Source organism: Thamnophis sirtalis, unplaced genomic scaffold (assembly GCF_051295495.1).
Source record: "Thamnophis sirtalis isolate CommonGarterSnake01/CBP01778 unplaced genomic scaffold, rThaSir2_p1.2 scaffold_3, whole genome shotgun sequence".
Lineage (NCBI taxonomy): Eukaryota > Metazoa > Chordata > Lepidosauria > Squamata > Natricidae > Thamnophis > Thamnophis sirtalis.
The window spans coordinates 60,444,391-60,468,990 of record NW_028261383.1 but is presented as its reverse complement, the minus strand read 5'-3'; the positions used below and the strand labels follow the sequence as shown (position 1 = coordinate 60,468,990).

Sequence of the window (24,600 nt, the reverse complement as noted above, 5' to 3'; positions counted from 1 at the left end):
AGAAAGGAGGAAATCAAGCTATTTTCCAAAGCACCTGAAGGCCAGATAAGGAATGATGGATGGAAACTGACCAAGGAAAGATTCAACCTGGAAATAAGGAGAAATTTTCTGACAGTGAGAACAATCAACCAATGGAACTGAAGTTACTTTTGGAAGTTGTGGGAGCTTCATCACTGGAAGCTTTCAAGAAGAGATTGGAGTGCCATCTGTCAAAAATGGTATAGGGTCTGCTTGGATGGAGGGGAGGGGTTGACTTATAAGGTCCCTTCCAACTCTGTTAATCTGTAATCTCTATATCTGCTGGCCATCTCTCTCCTGCAGCAATTCATGTTTTATGAATTAAGGATATAATTGTCTTGCTTTTTACGATATTCTCCAATGACTGATCACGAATTCTTCCATTACTACCTTGTTTTATTTAGTTTCCAGATTGTTAGAATTTGTGGGTGCTTCGTTCCAGATTGTTAGAACTTCTGGGTGCTTCACCAGTGGAGGCTTTTAAAAAGAGACTGGACAGTCACTTGTGTGAAGCGGTAGGGTCTCCTGCTTGAGCAGGGGGAGGGGTTGGACTAGAAGACCTCGAAGGTCCCTTCCAGCTCTATTCTGATTCTGGTTTGGACGTAAAGCGATCGATTCCAGCTCGTTGCAATCTCTCTGTCCCCGTCGCATCCCCCCCAGCGCTTCTTTTCATTATGACGTCAGCACCTCCTGGCAACAGGAGAAAATGGTTGCCTCGGCAACGTAAACAAGAACGGAGAACAATGGAAGAGGCGGAATGTCGAGGACGCTGGAACCTGCCTCTTGTCCGAAAGCGCTGCGGCTCTTGAGTTAAATTGGCCGAACGGACTCGCAAAACCTCCGGCACGGATGTTCGCCGCGCAGAAGCAATTAAAAGAGCAGCGTGGGATCGGAAAACAACTTCAATCACTGAATTGTGCTTTACTTCTATAGAGAGGCATACCTTTCTTTTTTTCTTTTGTCTTTTAATTTCCTATCGGGAGAGAATTCAGGCTGAGCGCGATTTGCTTTTCTTGAACTTCCAGCGTGGATGAAAAGGGTCGCCGAAAAGCAGGGGGAAAAAATCTACGGGGGGGGGGGGGGATCTCAATATTGAAATTAATGTCTTATGTCTCTGGAGTGAACTTACCCAGCAAACATATTTGCCATCTGTGGTAATTCATCTTCTAGTTCTATCAGGAGGTATTTTTAAAAAATTTTTTACTACATTCTCCTCTCCTACCCCCCCCCTTTTCTCCCTAGTTGATTTATATAGTTGTGCTTTCAAATGCAATGTTCAAGCACCCTTTTTTTGTAGTTTGGTTTTCCGTGTGTAACCTTTTCTGGGAGAGAGAGAAAGAGGATGGTAGCCTGAGGTTGTTCCCGAACAATTATTTAATAATAATATTAAACCGGCTGTTAAACAGTAATCCTGCCCCAGCTTTTGCAATAAGGGCAGACTTCAAGTTTTTTTAAAAAAATGTTTTTTTATAGGCTTCAGCTTCAAATGGAATTGACATTGGAATTATTAGGGTGGTTTCCTCCCCATTCCCTTTCAAAGGCCGCTGTCAATTTGCTTTCTTACCCATCACGATGATGAGACGCTTTGAACCTTTTCATTCTCTTGGTAAAATGGAGTTCATGACATACGGCCACAACAGGGGGCTAGAATTCCCATTGCTAAGGAAAGCAGTTGTTAAATGAATCGTGTCTGATTTTTTGATGATGATGATGATGATGATGATGATGATGATGATTTTTGCCATGATTGTTAACTGAATCGTTGCGGTTGTTAAGAAAATCAGATGGCTATTGAGCAAATCTGGTTTACCCCGTAGACTTCACTTGTTGGAAGCCCCTTGAGAAGGTTGGAAATGGGGATCACAAAATCCCAGCACACTGCAACCAGAGTATTTAGGCTTATATACCACTCCATAGCATTTTACTGCAGACTCTGATAGTTTATGATATAAGCGTGATTTGCATATTCCCCCCTCCACAACAATCTGGCTCCTTGTTTTACTGACCTCGGAAAGAGGGAAGGCTGAGTCGACCCTCAGTCACCAGGGTTCAAGAATAAATACACGCTTGTTGCCAAGTGTTCCCAAATTTTGATCACGTGATCACGGGAATGCTGCAATAGTGATTAGTGCAAGGACTGGTCATAAGTCCCATTTTTCAATGCAGTTGTAACTTTGAACAGCTGCTCAATGAATGGGTGTAAGACAAGGACTGCCAGTAGTTTAGCTAATTCTGAGAGATGAGACCTGCTACTTCTAAAATGAGTGAATACAATACTGAGACTTTTAGGGCTTCAAAAACCATTTCACCAAGCAGAGAGGAGTTTTCTAAATACTTGTGCCAAAGTCAAGCCTTTGAATCAAGGTAACTTCATGGACACAGCCATGCAGTTTTCTATGCATCAGCATGGAATTGTTTGCCATCTTTTTCTTGCAGGATCTTTTTTCTCAACTTCCCAGTCTAGCCTACAACCTTAGATTTTCCTGGTGGTTTCTTCTCCAAGTATCAGACAAGCCCAACCCTGCTTAACTTCTAGGCTGAGATAAGGTTGATCAAGGGCTACTGTCTCTACAGGGAAAAGGTAAAGGTTTCCCTGTCCGTCTTTAGGCTATGGTGCTCATCTCTGTCTCTTAACTGAGGGATCCAGTATTATCCAAAGACATTTTCCATGGTCATATGGCCAACATGGCTATATGCCAGTGGTTCCCAAACTTGGCAACTTTAAGACTTGTGGACTTCAACTCCCAGAATTCTCCAGCTAGCTCTTCTGGCTGGAGAACTCTGGGAGTTGAAGTCCACAAGTCTTAAAGTTGCCAAGTTTGGGAACCACTGCTATATGCTAAAGGTGCAGAGAATGCTGTTACCTTCCCACTGAAGTGGTATTTATTTATCTACTCCCGTTTGCATGCTTTCAAATGCTAGGTGGGCAGAAGCTGGGGCAGGAACGGGAACTCTACCCATTGTGCGGTAGAGGTCTCAAACCTGGACTAAGGTCTTGAACCTGGGCTGTCACTCAGCGTCTTTAAGCACTAAGCCATCACACCAAGTCATCTATTGATGTACTTTACAGTATATCAAGTTAATTTGTTAGGAGCTACTGAAATGAGTGTGTATGAGGTGAAATCGTTTTCTTGAAAATAACTGCTTCAACCTGAACCACTGAGAAAACACCTCATAGAATTGGTAGCCATTAAGGTTGTAGTGATCCTTCCCTCTATTTTGCATGTCATAGCTGAATGAGCGTTAACTATTGGGAAACAATTTCCAGGTGCAGATTTCCAGACCCCTTTAAAGCAAGCGACTCATTTAAAATTATGGTGGTGATTTCTACAGATCTTTTGTTTAGATTAGCACCATTTTATTCGACCCCATGCCTATTTTATGCACACGTTTCCCTTTTTTATTTTGTTTTTGCTTAAAAATGGGGAAAAAACATGTCATCCTTTCTGTGAAAAAAATTCTTTGGATTTAATAGGATATGGCAATAGTGATACAAAGATCGGGGGCAATTCAGGTTTTCCTATGGTGGAAAAAACTGAACCTGCACAAAATTCCTTTCTTCTACATGTCATGTAATTGTAGAATGTTAATGTTAAAGGGGAGTTACAAATCATTCAACTGAACCTGTCTCTCAAGAACAAAATGGATGTCCAGTGAATCAAAGCCCACCATCATTTGCAACTGTTTGCCCCCGTCTCAATTTTAGCTATTAGGAGGGTTCTTCAAAATCTTTTTCATTATAGTTTCAATTTCTGGCCCAAATTTTAGCAGTTGTAAAAGAGTTTCTATGTTGTTAAGGTTTAGTTGATCAATGAATAAAATCACATTTAACAAAGGATTCCTTATACATATCTCTTCATAGGCCAAGATTCAGTGTTGCATCTCAGGACATCTGTTCACCAAGTCAGCCTTCTTGTTAGAACATCCTCAGGATGTCTGGACCGTCGTTTGCATCTTCAGGCTCGGAGGACTCTGAAGAAATTTACAGTAAGACTCTTTTGTTTTATTTCCTAGAATGTAATGCTTCCTTCTTTTTACAGTTTTAAAATTCATGTTGGGGTGAGGGCAGCTTCTGAAGCAGAATACAGACCTATCCTTATTGTAGATTGTTCCTTTTGAAAGAGCCAACTTCATTGATGCTTGGTTTCTTTGGAGTTTAATACCTGGAGCATAAACCTATCCTAGGTTGAAGTTAATACTTCTTGCAGGTCAATTTTTAAAAAATCTGTTGGTATGGTGATACTCAGAGGCACCAGGTTGTTTATTCGGAATTTATGTTTGTATGACTATGCGTGTGTGTGTGTGAGAGAGAGAGATAGACAGGGGCGTAAATGCCCTTCCTGTCGCCAGTGCAGAGTTTTGTACAGCGGTTATATTCTCAGTGTGCCCAGAGAGAGAAATATCTGCCTCTACCTAGAATTGAACTCACAGCCTCCTGATTGTGAGGTGAGAACTCCACCTCTAGGCCACCGCACCACTCTTGACTCTGTTTCTAATGATATATACAAAGTGCCCCATACAAATTGGTCTTTAAACAATGAAGTATGGTAAGTCCTATGATGCTGACACTTAAGTCTTAGTAACTTTCCCTATAATATACAGTAACTTATTTCTGGATAACTAAGTGAAGTTCGTTGTTTATTGGATCAGAAATACGACTGGTATCTCAGCAAACCGGAGATGTGTTTACAATACCGTCTAAGGCCAGCTCTAGACCAGGCACCAAATCATGTAAGTCTCTCTTTTTAATTGTCTACTGTCAGCTCCCAAATTCCATTATGTAAGCAATCATCAGTGGATCATTGAGCAATTTCAACAAAATAGATTGGGTTTTGGAATTGCAGCACAACACAGGAAGCCATTGCCATTTTAGCAACTTTGAGCAGATCAGTTACCATTCTTGCATTATTGTTCCTAAACTTGCTTGGCTCTAGGATCTTTCAGGATCAGAGAATCTTCCAAATCATGTAGAGCCAATGTACTTTGATGTTCTCTCGGTCTGAAATCCGATTCTATGTTTTCATGAACATAAAAATCTTCCCTCTGCAATCCTCCCCATACCTTTGAAATTTCTGCCAGACAGTGATGGGATAAAAAAAATGTTACTACTGGTTCTGTGGGCGTGGCTTGGTGGGCATGGCTTCAAGGGCATGGAAGGGGAAGGATACTGCAAAATCCCCATTCCCTCCCGATCAGCTGGGACTCAGGAGGCAGGGAGGGTGTGGCCATTTACCGGTTAGAATTTACCAGTTCTCTGAACTACTCAAAATTTCCGCTACCGTTTCTCCAGAACTGAGTCAGAAACTGCTGAATACCATCTCAGTCACCAGAGCATCTTGAAGTTACATTGGAGAATGAAGGAAAGAAGAGGAGATAAAAAGAAAGTTGTTTTCAAAACCAATGTTTATCATGTGGCAAATAATAAATTGTCTTGATTTCAAATGAGGCTAAGTATAGAGCTATTCCTAATTTGGAAATCATTGTGACTTAAATGCTTGAGATTCCATTAAAATGCACTACTGCACTACTATGTCCAAATCTCTTTTCCAGTATGATATGTTGCAAGGCTTCCAAAAAGTTTTTTAACATGAAATGGGATAACTCACCATAGCCAACTTGCCATAGCCAACTCGCTGCGGGACAATTTTACACTTTATCATTTCAATGAGTTACTTTTATAATCGGTGACCACATTTCCTTGGAATGACTGTAACTCTTGTCTTTCTGGATTGCCTTTATTTTATTATTATTGGCCACGGTTCTTTCGAAATGAATTTAACTTTTGTATTTGTTGAATTGTCTTGCAGCGAGTTGGCCGTGGCAAGCTGGCCAGTCAATTATATATCTTCAAATGATAATTCACTTGTCATGAAGTTCACCAGCCTTCTTTCATTCCTCTTTGCCCAATTAGACACATTTTGGTTATTCTTATTAATTTCCTCGTTATAGTTGGATGACATAATGCTGCTCGGCTATTGCTTTCTTAATATTCTTTTTGGTTTGTTCGTTTCTTTTGCAGCAGCTCCTCGAAACACAGACTTTCTGTTGGAACAAAACCCATTCAAAATCCCTGCAGATGTTGATATTTTTTTGCTGCGAGATAAACAGAAAGAAAAGGCCAGGATGGTATGTAGAAAATACAGGATGTTTCCAAAAGAATTTTCCCCAGCCATGGCCAATCAGAATGCTGACAGTATGATGTGCCCTCTTCCCACTGAGCTGGTGTACTGTCTCATTGAATTAAGAGATTTCATAGCAGAAGTAATGTTATTATTCATGCAATATTATTTTGCATGAGTTAAGGAGAATCTCTGAGACTTTTAGAAAAACTCTGTGTATTAAATAATAAGATACACTGGTGGTTCTGTAAAAGAGTCAAAAGTACAATCTAAGATGAAGTGGGAAGCTGATTTTTTTTAAAAAAAGACTACGGATGATAAGAGAGGATTGAGTGTTCAGACAACATGGATAGAGAGAATCTTCTTTCTTGTAAGATTGGAATCCAGCACCATCCACTGAAAACGATTGGCTACACTAGCTGGAGATTATAGTAACTGGAACTCAATCCAACTGGAGGGCAGCTGGTTAAGGAAGCCTAACTTTTGTGTTCTTTGTGTAGTCTTGCTCGGCACTAGATTAAACAAATGTGGAATAGCAGCATCAAAACTAATTTCATAGTAAGTTCTGAGAGGAGGAGGCTATGCCCCATTTTTACAGAGTCCCAAGTATGTGGTACGGTTATGGGGTCTCCTGCTTGAATAGGGGAGTATGGACCAGAAGCTTTTCAAGGTCCCTTCCAACTCTGTTATTCTGTATTCTGTATATTTTGTATACAGTATTATAACTCATTTCACAGAGTGAATAATTAGAACGTGCGGGAATCTCTAGCATGTATACACTATTGAAAGAGTGAAGTCTGTGATGGCTTGGGCATGTTGTAAGAATGGTTGATGGTCGGTTTCCGAAAGATCTCCTGTATGGAGAATTACTGCAGGGAAAGCGCCCCAGAGGGAGACCACAGCTGCGATATAAGGATATGTACAAGAGGGATCTAAAGGCCCTGGAGATGGACATTAACAGCTGGAAAAGCTTGACCTCTAATCGTTCATTTTAGAGGTTAAGGACGCAGCATGGCTTTCTCCAATTCAGAGAGACACTTTTTTGGCAGGCTGAGGCAAAGAGGCAGTCCCGGAACCAGCGAAATCTGGGGGCTGGGCAGGGGACAAAATGTATCTGTGTGGAAAGGATTGCCACTCCCAAATTGGCCTTTTTAGTCACATCAGATGCTGCTTTGGGACATCTTTCCAGAGCACGATACCATCGTCTTTTGAGACTGAAGGATGAATTATAACTGATCTCACAGAGTGAATAATTAGCTCCAATGTTACAAAATACAATTCAATTTTTGACCTCCTAAGCAACTGCATTTTCTTATACGGTCCTTTATGCTGGAGATATAATATTGCTGGGGCAGCCATCTTGCGAGGCCTCCAATAACCAAGGGGGCATTTAATCAACTCCTTCTTCCTTTAGGAGCGAGAGCGCCGGAAGACTTTGAAAGTCCACGAGAAGATGACTTGCTCCACTCTGCAGAGTTCCAAACAGTCGGGATTCAAGAGAGCGATCCAAATGGAAGAAGAAGCTGAGTACAAGGAGTTAGTAGCAGAAGCCGAACGACTCAAAGCTCTCCGAGAAAGCATCTCCTGGAAGATAGCAATTACTAAAGGTAGCTGAGGAAAGCATTCAGAACGAATGTAGTGGGATTATTACTTGGTATCAGAATATAGACTGCATAAGCTTCCAGCTTCAGATTCTCATTTTTTTCACATTCAAACTGAAATAATTTTAGACATGGTTTCCCAAATATCTGATCTAGGTGAGGGTTCAAACTTGCTTTAGGTTCGCGGGTCTCTTCCTGCCTCTGGTTAGCATTATCACTCCAAAGTAAAACACAATTGGCGTCATCTGTTCCAAGCTTTTAAGAGAAAAACAATCGGAAGGGAGGATTATTTTGAACAGGGAAATAGCCAAAGCAGCAGGCTTTGCTTTACATCTTGACCATAAATTGGAGTATAAGATGAATAAAATTTTCTGAATTATCTTCATGATGTTTCTAAAACACTCTGTAATATAAATGAGATTCACCAGAGTTTGGAAGTTTCTGATGGGCTCTTATCATATGCCATAGGGCAGTGATGGTGAATCTATGGCATGTATGCCACAGATGGTACGCAGAGCCCCCTCTGTTGGCACGTGAGCCGTTGCCCTAGCTTAGCTCCACCGCTAATGCGCACCTCCCTCTGGCCAGCTGATTTTCGGGGCTGTGCCGCACATGCACGGGAGACAGGGAGCATGTGGGATTTGCACATGCATGCTTGGGGCAAAAGGGAGTGTGTGGGGTGTGGCATCCCCCCGCATGGTCCATTTTTCATCCATGGGGGCTGCAGGGAGGCCTGCTAAGGCCAAAATGGGGCACGGGGTGGATCGCGCACGCATGTGCAGGGGGGTGGGGGGTTGTGTGCGCATGCACGGGGTAGGGCGCACAAAGGGTGTTGCACGCACATTGCATTATGGGTGCAGGCACATGTGCATGTGTCATGCACAGGCTTTCAGTATGTGATGTCAAAAAGGTTAGCCATCACTGCCATAGGGTCATAGCATATGAAGGAGTTTTTTTATGAGCATCAAATTCTACAAAAGGCTGCTGTCTCCAGAAATGATATCTGCTGCTGTAATGCCCGATAGTCAGCGGCACATCTAAAACGTCCCTAATAGAAAGATCCAACTGTTATTTACAAACGCTCAGAAAATAAGATTAAATGAAATAAACAGAGCAAAGATGAATAGAAGAGACGAAGAGCAGTTTCACATAGAAGCAGAACATTTTTGGTAGTGGAACAGGCCGGTGTCTAAACCATGGGGGTGACAGAATTGTTGGCTGCAAGCGTCTCTCAACCAACTCAGTCAAGGGAAAGAGATTTTGGAAGCTCCGCTGAAAGCGTTGTCCTCTCACTTCACTGTGGCATTCTGCATTTGGATGTTGTGGCTTGCACGGCTGCCCTCCCCCCCCCTTTTTTTTCCTTCCCTCCCTCCTTCCTTCTTTCTTTTCTTTCTTTCCCCCCCAGACCAGGTTGTAGAGAGAGAGACCATGGATGATTACATCAATCAGAAACGGCAGATGTTCTTGCTGCAGGTATTTCATTTTGTTCTAGTGGTGTTGCCTGTACGTCAGTTTGAGGTAGCAAAGAGGAGCTTGGGATCTGTATTGGGGACAGCTGGGATCAAGCCTTTTTTTTTTCTTTTTTTTTGGCCATCAAATTCACTGGAGGGCCTTGGGGGAGACTTACTCTTGCCAACCCAATTGTTGCAAGGATAACATTGGAGGAAACAGCACCCGTTTGATTCTGAATGCTTTGAAAAGGGAAGGGTTACAAATGCAGCATTAAATGAAGTTGCTTCATTGCAACTCGATAACTTTTAACATGAGGAATCATTTCAATAAATTGCCTGGTTGGAGATGCTTGCTGGCTTATGCCGTGGGCTTCTCAGCTTACATAGAGTAAGTTCTGGTGGGGAAATACATGGCCGTATCCAATTTATAGCCACAGCATATTTTCCCATGTCTAGGAATAGGCGTGTTTGTGTGTATGGATTGCATATCTGTATAGAATAGATAAGCACAGATACAAATGATACTACCATGTTTCCCTGAAAATAAGGCAGAGTCTTATTTTCTGTTCACCCCCGAAATAAGCGCTTGTCCTTATTTTCAGGGAGGTCTTATTATTTTTGAGGTGCAGGAGGCGGCGAGTGAAGGCTTATTTTCGGGAAAGGGATTATTTAGCGCAAACTAAATAATCTCAAAAGCCCGATTGGGCTTATTATCCAGGGAGGTCTTATTTTCAGGGAAACAGGGTATATTTTACCAAGTCTATTTATGGAATTCTGCACCACCTATCTCTCCTGTCAGTGGCCGTTATCTGTTATACGTCTTTAACGTATCTATTAAAAAGAGAAAGATAGAAATCATTGGACAGTTTGGAGGTAATAGATGGGTAGAAGCAGGGGTGGGTTTCAACCAGTTCGTGGCGGTCCCCGTGAACCGGTTGGTTGGCGAACCTGGAAGTAAGTAACTTCCAGGAACGGCAAAGGGCCCACCCGCCCGCCCGCGCTCCTTACCAGTCTTTGAAGGCTTCTGCGCTTCCACGCAGGCGCATGGCACATACAGCGCCTGCGTGAGTCTCCGCGAGCAGCTGGAGCATCGCACAGGTGCTAAGACGCATGCGTGAACTGTGCGCGTGCACGCGGACGCTGCCGGCCCCGTTCCAACCGAACCGGTTGGAACGGGATTAGCAACCCACCCCTGGGTAGAAGAGACAAAGAGCAGTTTCACATAGAAGCAGAACTCCTTTAATGGAACAGCCAATTTCTAAACTATGGAGGTAGATGAAATTGTCCATTAACTGAAAAGAGACATTATTGGGCCTTCCTTTCTCAATCACTTTTGGCTTCCCTTTCAGTACGCTGTAACTGTGAAAAAAGATGAAATTCAGAAACTGGAAAATCTAGCAGTGGAAGAAGAAGCAAAGCTGGAAAAAGCCGAGGAAGACTTGGAAAAGGATGCTGCCATGTTTGATGAGTTCCTGAAAGAGAATGACAGAAACTCTGTCCAAGCTTTGAAAATGTAACACTGAACCATAGGATCTAAGCTGTAGCGTTCGTAGGCATCTCAAGTCCTGGGGAAGTTCTACAGTTTTCAGTAGGAGACACAAAGTCTGCCACTAAGTGTTGCAGGAGATGCCTACAAGCATTTTTGCAATTGTGTTGAATAAAGGGCGCTTGATTTTTGGAAGGAAACCTCCCAGGGCTACAGGGGGCATGATAGGGCATGTTATCACAGGGGGAGGAATTGCAATGTTGGTTTTGGAGTTTTCTTCCCCTATACTTTTTGGAGGATTAAAATCTTGAAGAAAATATAATCATAGGCCCACACAGGCAGACAAAGGTTAAAATATCTGATACATCATTTTCATAACTGTTCTGAAAGGAATGGTGAGAGATGCTTGGTGAACTAAAGGAGTAGTTTAAGTGATGCTCACCTTCTATCTTAAGACTGAGGAACAAGTTGTTTCAGAAATGACATCTTGAATTTCTAGTTTCAACAAAACATGGTAGCTTATACATCAAGAGAGGAAGAGGGAGAGAGAGAGGGAGGGAGGCAGGGAGAGAGAGAGAGGACTGTGCAACTTGAGCTTACTGTGGACAATAAAATCATATCTCTGAGCATTCTGATTCTAATGCTTTTATTGGAGATGAACCCGTTAAAGTTCCACATGCTGTGAGAATGATTCAGAAATGTGTGATGTATGTATATGTATGTATATGAGGGATGTATAATATCCCTGTAGCAAATCAAGATTGTGTCAAAAAGGGAAAACACAGTGATCTCATCAGACAAACCACCACCCTTGTATTATTGCATCCCAATGTCTGATACTGGTATGCATGTCAGGTTTTGCATCATGGCTCAGAGTTATTCACCTTCACTCTCCTGCAGAGCCTTGCGCTTCAGATCTCATCAAGTGCAGCAACTTTCAGCTACCCCTTTAAAGAACTCAAAGGCTACTCAAACTTCTGCCTAGCCCTGGGGGAGGGAAAAAAAACCACTGCTGTTTTAAGAAACTCATTCAGAGTTAATGAAATTCTTCATGGAATTCATAATAGAGACTTGATTTATTTGTCAAATCTTTTCTACTGGGATTCAGATGCCAAATAATTCACAAGTTAATTTATTTCTATACTATTCTTTCTTCTTGTTTAACAAACAGAAGAAAACTCACCTACTGATATTTTTAAAGAGTTACAAAAGTGCTAGTTAATGTAACAGCAAGCGTTACGTTCCCTGAAGCTAGTTAGCCACATGTCTTCCACTTCCCACCCAGAGTAGCAGAACTTTTTCTACTATTTAAAAAAAAAGCTCATATTGAAGTTCTAGAACTGAATCTATGTTGACAGTTTAGGAGAGCTGCCTTCTCTGTTCTCTAACACATAGGCTGTCCACCCCACACCTTAAAGAGAGTGTTTACCAGATAGTCAATTAAAAGGTCCAAAAGAAATTCACAGGTAGATGAAAGTTGCAGTAAAGTACTGTGGAGCTCTCTATGAGTTTTAGTGCTATTGTTATATGATCGACCTCCACAGCTGACCATGAAAAAGAGGGTCAGCCCACTCTTGTGTCATCTAATATGTCAAACCAACTTGGCTGAGAATCATTACATTCTACATATTCTTCAGCCAAATTCTCAACCAAAATATGAGTAGAGACGAGAAGGACTGGGGGAAGAAGAGAAATGGAAAAACACCAGGAAGAAATTTATATTTCCCTACTGTGTTTCCCCAAAAATAAGACAGGGCCTTGTTTTCTTTTGCCCCCCACAATAAGCACTTGATCTTATTTTTGGGGAGGTCTTATTATTTTTGAAGTGCAGGAGGCAGCAAGCATGGTCACCTCATGGCTGCTGCTGTGTGGCAATATTTTTGGGGAGGGCTTATTTTAGTGCATGTGCTCAAAAGCCCAATTGGGCTTATTTTCCAGGGAGGTCTTATTTTGGGGAAACGGTAACCATTGCCTCTGACTTTTCATGGTGGCCTAAACTTTGAGATCTCTCTTAATTCTGATATCACTTATCTCCAGTCATGCTCTGCGGGTAATTTCTGTCTTTATTTCTTTTTTCTTAGTGCTGAAAAAGAAACGAAAGCAAAACTGGAGAAAATAATTGAGATCCGGGAATTGACAGCGCAAATGATGAACATCCAAAGGTAGCAGTTACAGAAGATATAATCCAGGGTATATTTTCCTTCCTCCCTGTTTCCCTTTCCTGGATGTCCCAATGCAGTTAAAAGTATATTAGTTCTATAGATCTTTATGACATGCTAAATGTTTATGCTTGATAAACATTAATTATATGCCTGAATGATGGGTAACAAGGTTTTATAGGTTTCCATTTATTTCTCTCCAATGAATTTTAAATCAATAGATTGCTAAAAAAAAAAAGATAATATAACAATCAGTGCTGTTATTTCCATTGACCCTGCCTAGTATGAAACATTTGAGAAGATGCAAATAAATACTTTGGAATGCATTAAAAAATGAAAATTGTTCTTCTAATTCAATATTAGAAAAAATAAATTAGACCCGTTTCAGGAAGTATTTTAAAATACAGCACTCCTTTGAAAAACTAATGGTGTTTTTGCTCCAACAGTTGCTGCCTAGAAATGATCAATTACATTGATCAAAATCAATTAAAATTTAATTTAAAGATTCAGACTTTCTTGAATTAAGTTTGACCTTGGATGATTGCATAGATACAAGAATGTTGTCTTCTTGGCAAGAATCTGAAACTAGTTTTCCATTATGTTTTCTAGAATGGATTCTTTTTTTTACTATCGCTCTGGGGTTTAATGATAGCCATCTAAGAAATACACTTTATATAGCCATTGAAGCACTTGCCAAGTCTCACCTTGATGACTTGGCAAGGTCAGCTAGATGCTGCCACCTGCTGGGGACAAATTTCATTTAGCCTTGTCTGAATCCCTTCTTTGAAGGCAGAAGAAAAGAGACTCAATGGAGTCATGTCAGAGGAATCAGCATTATGGTAGCAGTATGGAGCCATAAAGTAAATGGCATCAGGAAAGAGATGGGACTCTTGACAGACCAGATTCTTCTCATGACCAACCCACAAAGACGATCACACATCAATGTGCCATATGATTTTTATGAAAATATCCTAACTTACAGGCAATATAAAAGTATTGTTTCTCTTCTGCATTCAGAGTAAAATTAAGGGATATTTTAGGGTTATCCATCCATCCATCCACCCATCCATCCATCCATCCATCCATTTATATATTTTAGATGTTACCTTCTTGCAGTTTTATTTCCCAGAATGCTTACTGTCTCCTGGTGTCTTATCCAGCATTCTTTAGGTTTAAAAAAATTTATGTCTAACAATTTACTTTCCCTGGGAATATGTACTTGGGGAGAAGAGCTTTATACTCAATGCCTATCCCAATTTTCCACAAGTGCCCTTTGGAAGTACCACAGAGTAATCTCCATTTGCTCTTGATGCAATGACTGTTTCTTTTCTTCAGTGAGATAGCCCGATTTGAGGACACTTTGCAGGAATATGTGGTGTTCAAGGATTTCCTCTACCTACTATCTCCCAAAGAATGGTGGGAAGATCATGAAAGACGGAGGATGAAAGAAAAGGCAAATAAACTCCCTTCTGAGAGTAAAGAGGAAAAACTAGGACTGCCAAAAGGTAAGCACTTCCATAATCCCAAAACTGTGTGTTATTCTCAGATCTGCATAGAAATAGCAATAAATCTTCAGAAGCTGTTGCTGAACCTCATCCATCTTCAGAAGAAACCAGCCAGAAGCAAAGCCACATGATATAATTACAGAAAATTTAAAAAAAATAGTATAGAGAACTTCCACATTAAACAGATAAATTCTATTATCTTTTCAAATTAATTGGTATTAAAGGTGCTTCCATTCAGCTATCATTGTTCAAATTCTAATCCATATATTCATGTTATCCAGTGGTGGGATTCAATTTTTTTTTTACTACCAGTTCTGTGGGCATGGTGTGGCTTGATGGGCATGGCTTGGTGGGTGTGGCAGGGGAAGATTACTGCAAAATCCCCATTTCCTCCCGATCAGCTGGCACTCGCGAAGAAGAGAATAGATGGGGCGGGCCCAGTTAGAGGTGATATTTACCGGTTCTCTGAACTACTCGAAATTTCCACTACCGGTTCTCCAGAACTGGTCAGAATCTGCAGAATACCACCTCTGATATTATCTCATTTTATGTTTCTTCTTTCTTTTACATTATTTAAACATGCTGTGGAGTCAATTTTGAGGCAAAATCAATAGGTTTTTTTAAATATTTAATATTTTTAATATTACTGAAAATATTTTAAATTCTTAAGAGTTCTTAAAGTGTTTCACAACAGTACTCAAATGATACTCTGAGTATTTTCTTTCCATCGCCTTCCGAAAACATTTTGCTTCACATGCTCACATATCCATATGGATGAAACAAAATAACCCAATTTTGAGGTGACCTTTGTCCATCCTGTAAAATTATATTATGAATATATGTTTTCTAAAATGATTGGCTTATCCATTTATTCTGTGAATTGACCCTCAGACCAAGAGAAGAAAATTACTGGTCATTTACATCATACTATCATTTTTATATGCAGTTTTTCCAGGTGATGAATTTGCCAAAGAACATGGGAAAATCAATATACCTATTTTTTAATATCTCATTATGATCTAATAGCTAATGAGTATCTTTGCTTAATGTGTTTGATGTAGGCACTTGTGACTGTTAGTATCTGCCTTTGTTTAGTCACAAGTGTTCAGTCCAGAAGTGCCTTAGCTTGATATAATTGTTTAGGACAGTTTAAACCTTGACAGGATATACCAAGTTATGGTAAAATACATCTTATTGTGCCAGACATAGGTATAATATGGGGAATAGTAAAAGACTCATGAACCTCTCAAGAGGTGAGAAAGTGAGCAAAATGCTATCATTAAAGTATTTGAAATGCTTCAGATATGAGTATTTCTCATCATGTTTATTTTATTAATTATTACTTACGTTGCTCTAATTCAGGGGTGCCAAACTCGTGCCATCACAGCATAATCACATGACATATCGTGACTTTTCCCCCCTTCACTAAATCGGGTGTGGGTGTGGCCAGCGCGTGACACTCCTGCTCTAATTTCCATTTTCCTTGTATCGGCTTATATTTAAAGAGTAAATAATGAGATGCTTATAACTTACAAGACTTTGGTCTTTTTCAGTCTTCAGTGTCAGGTTAAGATAAGTTTATTCTGCAGTTGCTTACTGTCAGAAACAATGAGCAACACTGAGGAAAATGTATGACCGACATAGATTTTCAGTATGATTTTTCTTTCTCAGTACTAAATCGGTGTACAGATTCATCAGCTTTAACAGAAAAAAGGCGCTTCCCTTCCCTTGATTATATGCATTTATTTTTTGAAGAATGAAAAATAGGGGTGATATCAATATTAATACTAATGATTAGCATTTTATAGAAATTTTTAATTATTTATTTTATTTATTTCTTAAATTTATATGCCACCCATTTCCTGTCAAGCAACTCTTATTTCTTAAAATGATACAATAAACCTAGTTCTATACATTTTAATACATTAAAAAAGAATGGATTTCAAATGTTATAATTGTAAATCCTTCATTTAATTACCAATGTTTTTTTTCTTTAAGCACTATGGTTTTTTCCATTTTTTAAAATTGTATGTAGTTATTCGGTTTTTCATTGTTTTTAACAATTAACGTTAAAAAAATTATTATATCTGGAGCACATACTCATGACAAAATCCACACTTTTCATATCTCAGCTCACAACCCAAATATTCACGAAAAAACACATATTAAGGAATTTTGTCAGGCCCAAAGCCAAGAATGACATGTGTCAAGCTGAGTTGTTTACTGTTTCACAAAATCGTACCATACTGAGCACTGTACTATTTGAACCTATAATATATTCTTTGAACTATTAGGGAGGGGCTGTCTTGACCCTCTTTTGCTCACACATAGTATCTGAGCTGAGTTGCCTCTTACTCCTCTGGATTGTGCTCCCTCCCTTGTGGAAATCTACCTACTTACTACATTCCATCAGAGATGTATGGATGTATGTATGTATGTATGTATGTATGTATGTATGCATGTATATATGTATATGTATATATGTGTGTGTGTGTGTATGTATATGTATGTATACATGTATATGTATATATGTATGTGTGTGTGTATGTATATAGATATTTATATACACATACATATACATACATACATACATACATACATACATACATACATACATACATTTCAGAGGACATCTTCACAGAGGTGTAGATAGAGAGGCAGGTGTTCTCTTTTCTTTCAGCTGCATTCATAAACTGATGTAGAATCAAACTTTTAGTCATTAAAATGAACTGACAATTGTACCTATCCCTCTTTCTGTCATGGCTTACTAATAATAGTCTCCCTGCTCCCCTCCCCTCTCTAAACAGTAACAATCAAATGGGGATGACACAATTAATGGTCTTTTCTGTATTCAGGTTCAGGGAAGGATGTTCAAGAACTTCAAGAAAAGAGCCGACGTCGAACAATAAGCATAGCAAAACATTCTAGTTTTGACATGACTAACGTAGAACCTCCCACTCCTACAACGCAGAGCCAAATTTTGGCTAGAAAGGACTCTTTCAAATTAAGCCGAATAGCTTCTAGGCAGACTCTAAAGTCTCAACAAAGCAGAAAGCCGTAAGTATGTCAGGGAAATGAGCTGGGAGAGAAACAGAGAAGAATCAAAGCCACCAAAATTGGATGTTGCATCTCACAGGAAAATATCATAGTACACTACCTTACAGTAGCACAGCTTTCAAATTATGCCTTTATTTTGGCCTCTCAAATGAGAATTAATGCAAAGATATAGGATGTGTGGAACCCTACATATAGATGCAAGTCAAGCTTTGTATATGTTGCCAATTTACATGATGCCAAGATTTTTTCCCCATGTTGGAAGCATGGAGTGAAAGGATTTGCTGGTGACATTACCGTTGTCTGGGAGATGCCAAGTTGAGAGCTCCTTTCAGGTTCCTGAAGTTTACTTGCAGTTCCATTAATTTACTTGTAGTTGCCCGCTTTCAAACTGCTGGGTTAGCAGGAGCTGGAGCGTGTAACAGGAGCTCATCCTCACTGCAGCAGCAGTGGGTCTTGAATGCTGGCATGCCGATTGCCAGCCCAGCGTTCTAACCTCGTGAGCCACCACACGCCGTGATGATGTCAGTTTACATCAATTTCTAACTGACTGCATCTTCAATGCTCTCTTTCCACTTCCACTCTTCAAAATTATGTGTCCACTGTTGTGCAAACAGTTCTTTTCTTTTCTAATGGGGCTTCCCTTCTCTTTCCTCTATATTTCCATTTTGAAAATTTGCCATGAAATGTTGTCACCCTTCCTGGGGGGAACAATGGAAGTATGTGGGAGAGAAGGAAGTCTGACCATTAACTGAAAGGAAACAGGTAGTAGTAGCATGTAGCTGAACCTAGCAAATCTTGCAAAAGCTAAAAAGGAGTATATCTGGTTAACATTTGGGTAAGAGACCATCAGAGAATACTCAGGTTGTTGTTGAGATAGGAAAATGGAAGGAAATTCTCAAAGGAAAGCAGACTACTTTCATAACACGGGCAAGAAAATTGTCTCATTGTGTCTAGGTAGTCCTCAGGTGAACAAAGCATAAAGGCATCTTTAAAATAAACTGTTAGAAAAGTGTGTGGAGATTTCCTGAGAAAAAACTGCAATTCCCAGAGTTCCAGAGAAAGAGGATAAATGATTGAATCAGTTTAATATTTTTCATCTATTTCAACTTTCCACAAAGTGGAAAATAGTAGTTTGTAATCCATTTCCAATTCCAGTTCAAAATGCATGTTGGATCAGCAAGATAAGCTAATAAATAAATATTGCATTATAATCTCTGTAAACAACTGACTCAAGAATAACCTCTACAGGAGTGTACAGATTGCCCCATCAGAAGAAAAATTTACTCCAGAATTATCTGATGAAGATGACGATGAGGTTAGTAATTCAATGTTTTTAGCATATAAATGCACCACTGATGGAGCTCAGCAATTAATTGTACATTTTTAAGATGAAATTCTTAAGGTGAAACAGTGTTGAAAAATTTTAGTTGCTTAAAAGGTGGACAATCACACCATTAAAAACTACAATTTTCCTCTTGAATTTTGATGGCACAATCCTGACACTGGAAAATGTGGTTGGGCTCTATACAGATTATGAGTTGCTCACCCTGCAAGATGATCAGATGTGGATGGGATGTGCTTTTTCCTTCCCCCAGCCCTGCTGAAGCCTGCAGAGTGCTTCTGGGCGCCAGAGAGGATAAAAATGTTTTTTTATTACTTACCTCTTCGAAATCTTGGTGCATCATGTAGTCTGAAAAATATTGTAGATGATAAGACAGAGGTAGATAACTAGATAGATACGTAGCTAAATAGAGATAGTAGATATTTTATTTACTTTTTTTTATTAAATTTATCTGCTGCCCATCTCATGGTTGAGATAATTGTTTTTCTCTCTTTCGCCATTTTCTTGCCAGTAAGATTAAGTATAATTCAACCTTTTTATCAGTACTGTGGAGAAATGATTAGCAAAGCTTATCCAGGATAAACAAAGATTGCTTTTTATCTCAACCTGTACATTTAATTAACAATATGCGGATCCCTTCATGTTAATACTTTCCTTGGCAGGTACCTGAATTATTCTTCACAGATCCAAACCAGCTGCTGCAGGTTTTCACAGAGCTGGAAGAACAGAACTTGTCTCTGATTCAGAATTCTCAGGAGACAGAGGAAACCCTGGATGAGCTCCGGCACACTTTGGAAACCACACGCAATAAAATGTAAGCAGTTGCAAATGATTGCCCATAATAATGCCTTGCAACACAAGGATGTTCTGTTTCTTTCCAAACATGAACAACTCAGCCATTATTTTTGTACCCTCAAACAACACGGTATTGTTTTTTCTGCACTGCTGTTAAAAAATGTTCTACCCTATATTTCCTATAGCACCAGATGTATTAGCATCTGGCGTGGGAAACAAAAAGAGAGAGACATTGGTAAGGTTTGCAAACAATTTCTTCCATTCCACTCTTGAGAGTGGAGGATCAGGAGATGTCAAGGCACACCAGACTTCATTCATCTATTTCTGCCAGCTGCTGCATTGCATACATGCAGTTTCCATAAGCTAAAAGATTTTAAATAGTTCAGATTGCCCCAAATGTTAAGAGTAGCAGCTTTAGTTAAAATGTGCATGCGCTAATTTACACAATAAAACATTGTCAGCAGTAATTATTATGATTTAAATATTAGCACAGAGCATCTTAGCACAGACAGCCAGTTTGGTGTGGTGGTTGAGGTGCTGGCCAAGAAACCAGGAGACTGTAAGTTCTAGTCCCACCTTAGGCATGAAAGCCAGCTGGGTGACTTTGAGCCAGTCACACTCTCTCAACCCAACTCATTATAAGGGGTAGTTGTTGTGGGAAAAATGGGAGAAGGAGCATTAGGTATGTTTGCTGCCTTAAGCTACTTATAAAATAATAAAAGTGGGGTAAAAATCTAATAAGGATTTAGGGTTTAGGGTTTATTAACATTTATAGGCCGCCCTTTTCCCTGAGGGGACTCAGGGCGGCTTACATAGGATCAGGGGAGGGTAATACAAACAGTGACGTAAACAAACATAGAGTAAAATAATAAGCAACATTCATTCATCATTCGGGAGGGGCGATTATCTTTGTCCCCAGGCCTGACGGGCTAGCCAGGTCTTAAGGGCTATGCGGAAGGCCTGGACGGTGGTGAGGGTACGAATCTCCACGGGGAGTTCGTTCCAAAGGGTCGGAGCTACTACCGAAAAGGCCCTCCTCCTTGTGGTTGCCAGCCGGCACTGGCTGGCAGATGGGATTCGGAGGAGGCCCAATCTATGAGATCTAATTGGTCGCAGGGAGGTAATTGGCAGAAGGCGGTCTCTCAATAAATAGTAGAGAAGATGATCAGATTAAGTTTACCCAGAATTTTTCCCCAAGTATTAACTGGTTCGGTAACCTCAAAGATACTGTGCTCCCTCCTGAAAAAGACACCAGCCAACTTCTATACACTTTATATCAGTAGCAGTATCCTGCAGCCACTATTCCACCGTTGCACCCAGTTCCCCCATAGAGCCAGCCAGCATTGTGTCAAGAGAAATGTACAAAAAACTAATCACATGGAGCAAATGGAAGAATGACAAAACATCACAAAACTTTGCCTATAGTACAGGTAATCCCTGGATTACAAGCATTCCCTGAGCAAATGTTTGAGGTTACATGATAAGCAACCCCTAGCATTTACGAACAAGTCCCGAAACTACGAATCTTGCAGCAGCGTGGCAGTTGGTCGCCCTTATGAACAACCATCTCTGCAACATTCATCCTGCACTTTGATGGCCAAAATGGTGGTTCAGAGGAGTGGGACTGCCCATCTGACGCTCCTTTTAGGCCTGCACAAGCCTTGCCTGGCATGTTGCTGGGCAAAATGGGAGGTGCTGAGATGCGGATTCACTCCTCCAACCAGTGGTGGGTTCTGGATCCCGTACGGTTGCAACTGGGCCCAGCATCCTCCACATGAAAGCGTGCGGTGCACACATGTGTCTTACCTTCCAGCAACACCTCTCAAGCCTCTGCAATGCTCCAGCTGCTTGGCGGAGTGTTGCGCAGGTGTACGCGCCATGTGCGTGCGCGGAAGTGCTGAAGACTTTAAAGGACAAGTAAGCAGCGCGGGCGCGGGGGCCCTCCAGACCACTGTACCGGAACTGTACCTGGTGCTCCGGGCATGCTCCGGTACACCTGTACCGGGGTGTACCGCCTGCAACCCACACTGCCTCCAACGCTCTGTTTGTGCCTCTCGACTGGAGACATCACCAGGCATGTTGCAGGCCAAAATGGAGCTCTGGAAGAGCCCCTCCGGAGGTCCATTTTTGCCTGCAACATGCTGGGTGAGGACTGCGCAAGCCAAAATGGATCTGCAGAGGGGCGCATGGGGATGAGAGGCTGGAGAGGGCACAGCTTGCTAGTTCTTCGCACAGTAAGTGACTTGGTGCAGCAGATTGGGTAGAAGGGAAAGCAAAGAATATTTCATTGTATCGGGGACACCTTGGGTGGTCTTGACCAAATGGCCTGTTCCATCAGTAGCCCCCCCTCCCCATGGCCTTCCCCACTCTGAAATATCTCAGGTGCACTTAATGAGCTTCGCATTCGATTAGCAAATGCGTGGGTGAGAGAGTAATCCTGTTCAAGTATGAGATTCACTCCCACGAATCCTCAGGTTACGAATGGAATGGAGAGGCTCGATTACATTCATAATTCGAGGACTACCTGTATAGAGGGGCTTGGAAAATTCAGGACCTGGGAGTTGAAAAAAGATGATCTTGCCAGTGGAAAGCTGCTCCTCACTTACAGCTCCAAAGAAAATGTTTGAAAAACTGGTTTAACCGAGTGAGAATTGAGCAGATATTGAATCAGCTCATCTTTCCAAGTAACTGCATGATATAAAATTACTCATGTCAAACTCTTCCAAAAAATGACCTTGTTTTTTTCTGAATTAGGGATCGTGAAATAGAACAACTGAAAATGCTTGCTGTCACTCTGCAAGCCAACATTGTTAAAGAGGAGGAGACAGCAGCAGACCTGGAACTTAAAGCACGTGTCTTTTCTTTTGGGGAGTACAAAGCCGAAGTTCAGGTATGTATAACATCAAGTCAATTGATAAAGCTTGAACTAGAAGATCAGAAGGAACGTGCAATGCCACTGAATGGTGCAAACGACATGCTCTACAGTCCACAAAATAACTTGGATTCTCTACTCTGATGTCTGAAACAGTGCTGTGAACTTATACAGGGTAAACAGACACTGGAAATCTCTATCTCATGCTATTTTCCTGACATTTTTTACCCAGATCCCAAGAAAAGGTAAAAAAAAAAAAAAAAGAGAGACAGTGAAGATTTAGGTGGCATGCTGTTGAAGTCACAACTTTGTTGAAGAAGAAAATGGAGATCAGATCTGAGCTCATCTAAGCATTTGCATGTGCATGTACATGCAATGCTTCACAATGCTTTATCTTTTGTAGCTCTCCCCATCTGGAGAGGTTCAAATTCTTTCTGTAAATTTTTTTGGATCTCTCCTGCTATGAAGAGCCCACGTCACAGCTAGGTTTCTTAAAAACAGTTCAGATGGGAGGACTTTTGATTTATTAATATTATTGAAAGCTGATGTTAAATCCCAATATCTAGATTTCTGAGGACTGAAAGTTCACTATTGGTTCAATTTGCAGGACAAAATGTTGGCGAGTTTGTATCGAAAGGTGTTGGAAGTCTATCGTCGCTGCATTGGAGAGAATGAGGCAAACTTGGGAACCTTGCAGATGCTTACTGTTATAGAACATCAATTAGATGACTTGCTAGAATGCCTTGAGAGGGTGTCTCCAGGAAAGATAGAACAAGCTGAGAAATCCAAAGAGAAAGAGCGAAGGATGAGGTAAGATAAAAATCCTATTCAGACTTTTTCAGAAAGTTTAGCAGTTCGGCGGTTCGAATCCCTAGCACCGCGTAACCGAGTGAGCTGCCGTTACTTGTCCCAGCTTCTGCCAACCTAGCAGCTTGAATGCATTCATATGATGCCTTCAACAGAATGATTACATTCCTCCTCCACCTCCTTCTGTGCATCTTCTAGTTAATCTTATTGATGCTATGATTTTTGCTGCCATCAAAACTGCTTTGTAAGAATGGTAAGAGCATCCAAGAGCCATGGTGGCACAATGGTTAGAATGCATTACTGCAGGCTAACTCACTGTTCACTCCAGGAGTTTGATTCTGAACCACTCAAGATTGATTCAGCTTTCCATCTTTCTGAGGTCGGTAAAATGAGGACCCAGATGGTTGGGGGCAATATACTGACTCCATAAACCACAGATAGGGATTTAAAGCACTATGAAGCAGTATATAAGTCTAAGTGCTAGTTACTGCTATCAAATGAACTGTAAGAGTAGGACATGGATGAATCCTGTGTTCCTACATTACATGCATAGAAATATCTTGCCTTACAAGTATCATCTATCAAACAACAACGTTTGCTTGCTGTCAATCATATGGGTTTAAGGACACTGGAAACTGAGTTTGAACTGCACCAGCACTTACAATAAAGGTTCTGATGATAGAAGTAATACAATGAAGTGTCAGAAAAGCTCCATTTTGCAGAGTACATACTACAGATATTTTGTCAATATGGGATACCAATCCCAGAATCAGCTGAGCCTGAGACCATGAATCAGATAGCATTTAACCCTTTTGGAGCCAGTTCTTTATCCCGGAAGGGGCTTTCAATGTAGCCTTATGCGAAGAGCAAAGTTCTTTGTGGATCCAATGCTCTATATGACACAAATCAGTAGAATTCTCTAAGACAATTTTGGGCTTATGTGACTTGCAATTGTAACTTTTAACCTGCTCTTTTATTTGGCCAGGATGAGAGAAGAAAAGGTCAGGCAGCAGAGACAATTGCAGGAAGAGAGGCTGCAGCGAGCCCTGGCAAGAGCACAAGCTGATGTTAAGAAGAAGGTATGTTTATCTCTCGAGCATCTGCTGTTGCATCCTTTTGTAATTTCAGCAGCTCAGACTGTTTTATCAATTCTTCCATCCAAAGCCTTTTGTAACCCGTCCATGAAGTACCAATAAAGGATAATATTTGTAGCTCAGGGTTGAAATGAGGGGTCCTTGGTGCTCTCTGAGCGTGCTTGTTTTCTTGCAGAAGTTTCATTACCCAAACTAAGTAACATCATCACTAGCACCGATACTACTGTGTTTCCCCAAAAATAAGACAGGGTCTTTTCTTTTTATCCCCAAAATAAGCACTTGGCATTATTTTGG

General features: G+C 40.7%; 1 protein-coding gene across 3 annotated transcripts in view; it reads left to right on the top strand.

Annotated features, from left to right (window-relative positions):
- CFAP100 (cilia and flagella associated protein 100) overlaps positions 1 to 24,600 on the top strand; it is a 60,517-nt gene that overhangs the window by 34,997 nt on the left and 920 nt on the right. The window contains exons 1-15 of one of the 3 annotated variants that reach the window (XM_087708963.1): positions 2,384 to 2,599; positions 3,881 to 4,005; positions 4,669 to 4,749; positions 6,038 to 6,144; positions 7,552 to 7,744; positions 9,144 to 9,211; positions 10,539 to 10,702; positions 12,757 to 12,837; positions 14,170 to 14,339; positions 17,195 to 17,396; positions 18,645 to 18,711; positions 19,401 to 19,552; positions 22,288 to 22,423; positions 23,013 to 23,215; positions 24,198 to 24,291. In XM_087708963.1, coding sequence (XP_087565089.1) covers positions 3,951 to 4,005; positions 4,669 to 4,749; positions 6,038 to 6,144; positions 7,552 to 7,744; positions 9,144 to 9,211; positions 10,539 to 10,702; positions 12,757 to 12,837; positions 14,170 to 14,339; positions 17,195 to 17,396; positions 18,645 to 18,711; positions 19,401 to 19,552; positions 22,288 to 22,423; positions 23,013 to 23,215; positions 24,198 to 24,291 — 1,773 coding nt within the window. In that variant the 5' untranslated portion in view covers positions 2,384 to 2,599; positions 3,881 to 3,950. Of the gene's footprint in view, positions 1 to 2,383; positions 2,600 to 2,836; positions 4,006 to 4,668; positions 4,750 to 6,037; positions 6,145 to 7,551; positions 7,745 to 9,143; positions 9,212 to 10,538; positions 10,703 to 12,756; positions 12,838 to 14,169; positions 14,340 to 17,194; positions 17,397 to 18,644; positions 18,712 to 19,400; positions 19,553 to 22,287; positions 22,424 to 23,012; positions 23,216 to 24,197; positions 24,292 to 24,600 lie in introns of those variants that run through there. The other 2 variants (XM_087708964.1, XM_014074807.2) reach the window with 2 other exon arrangements.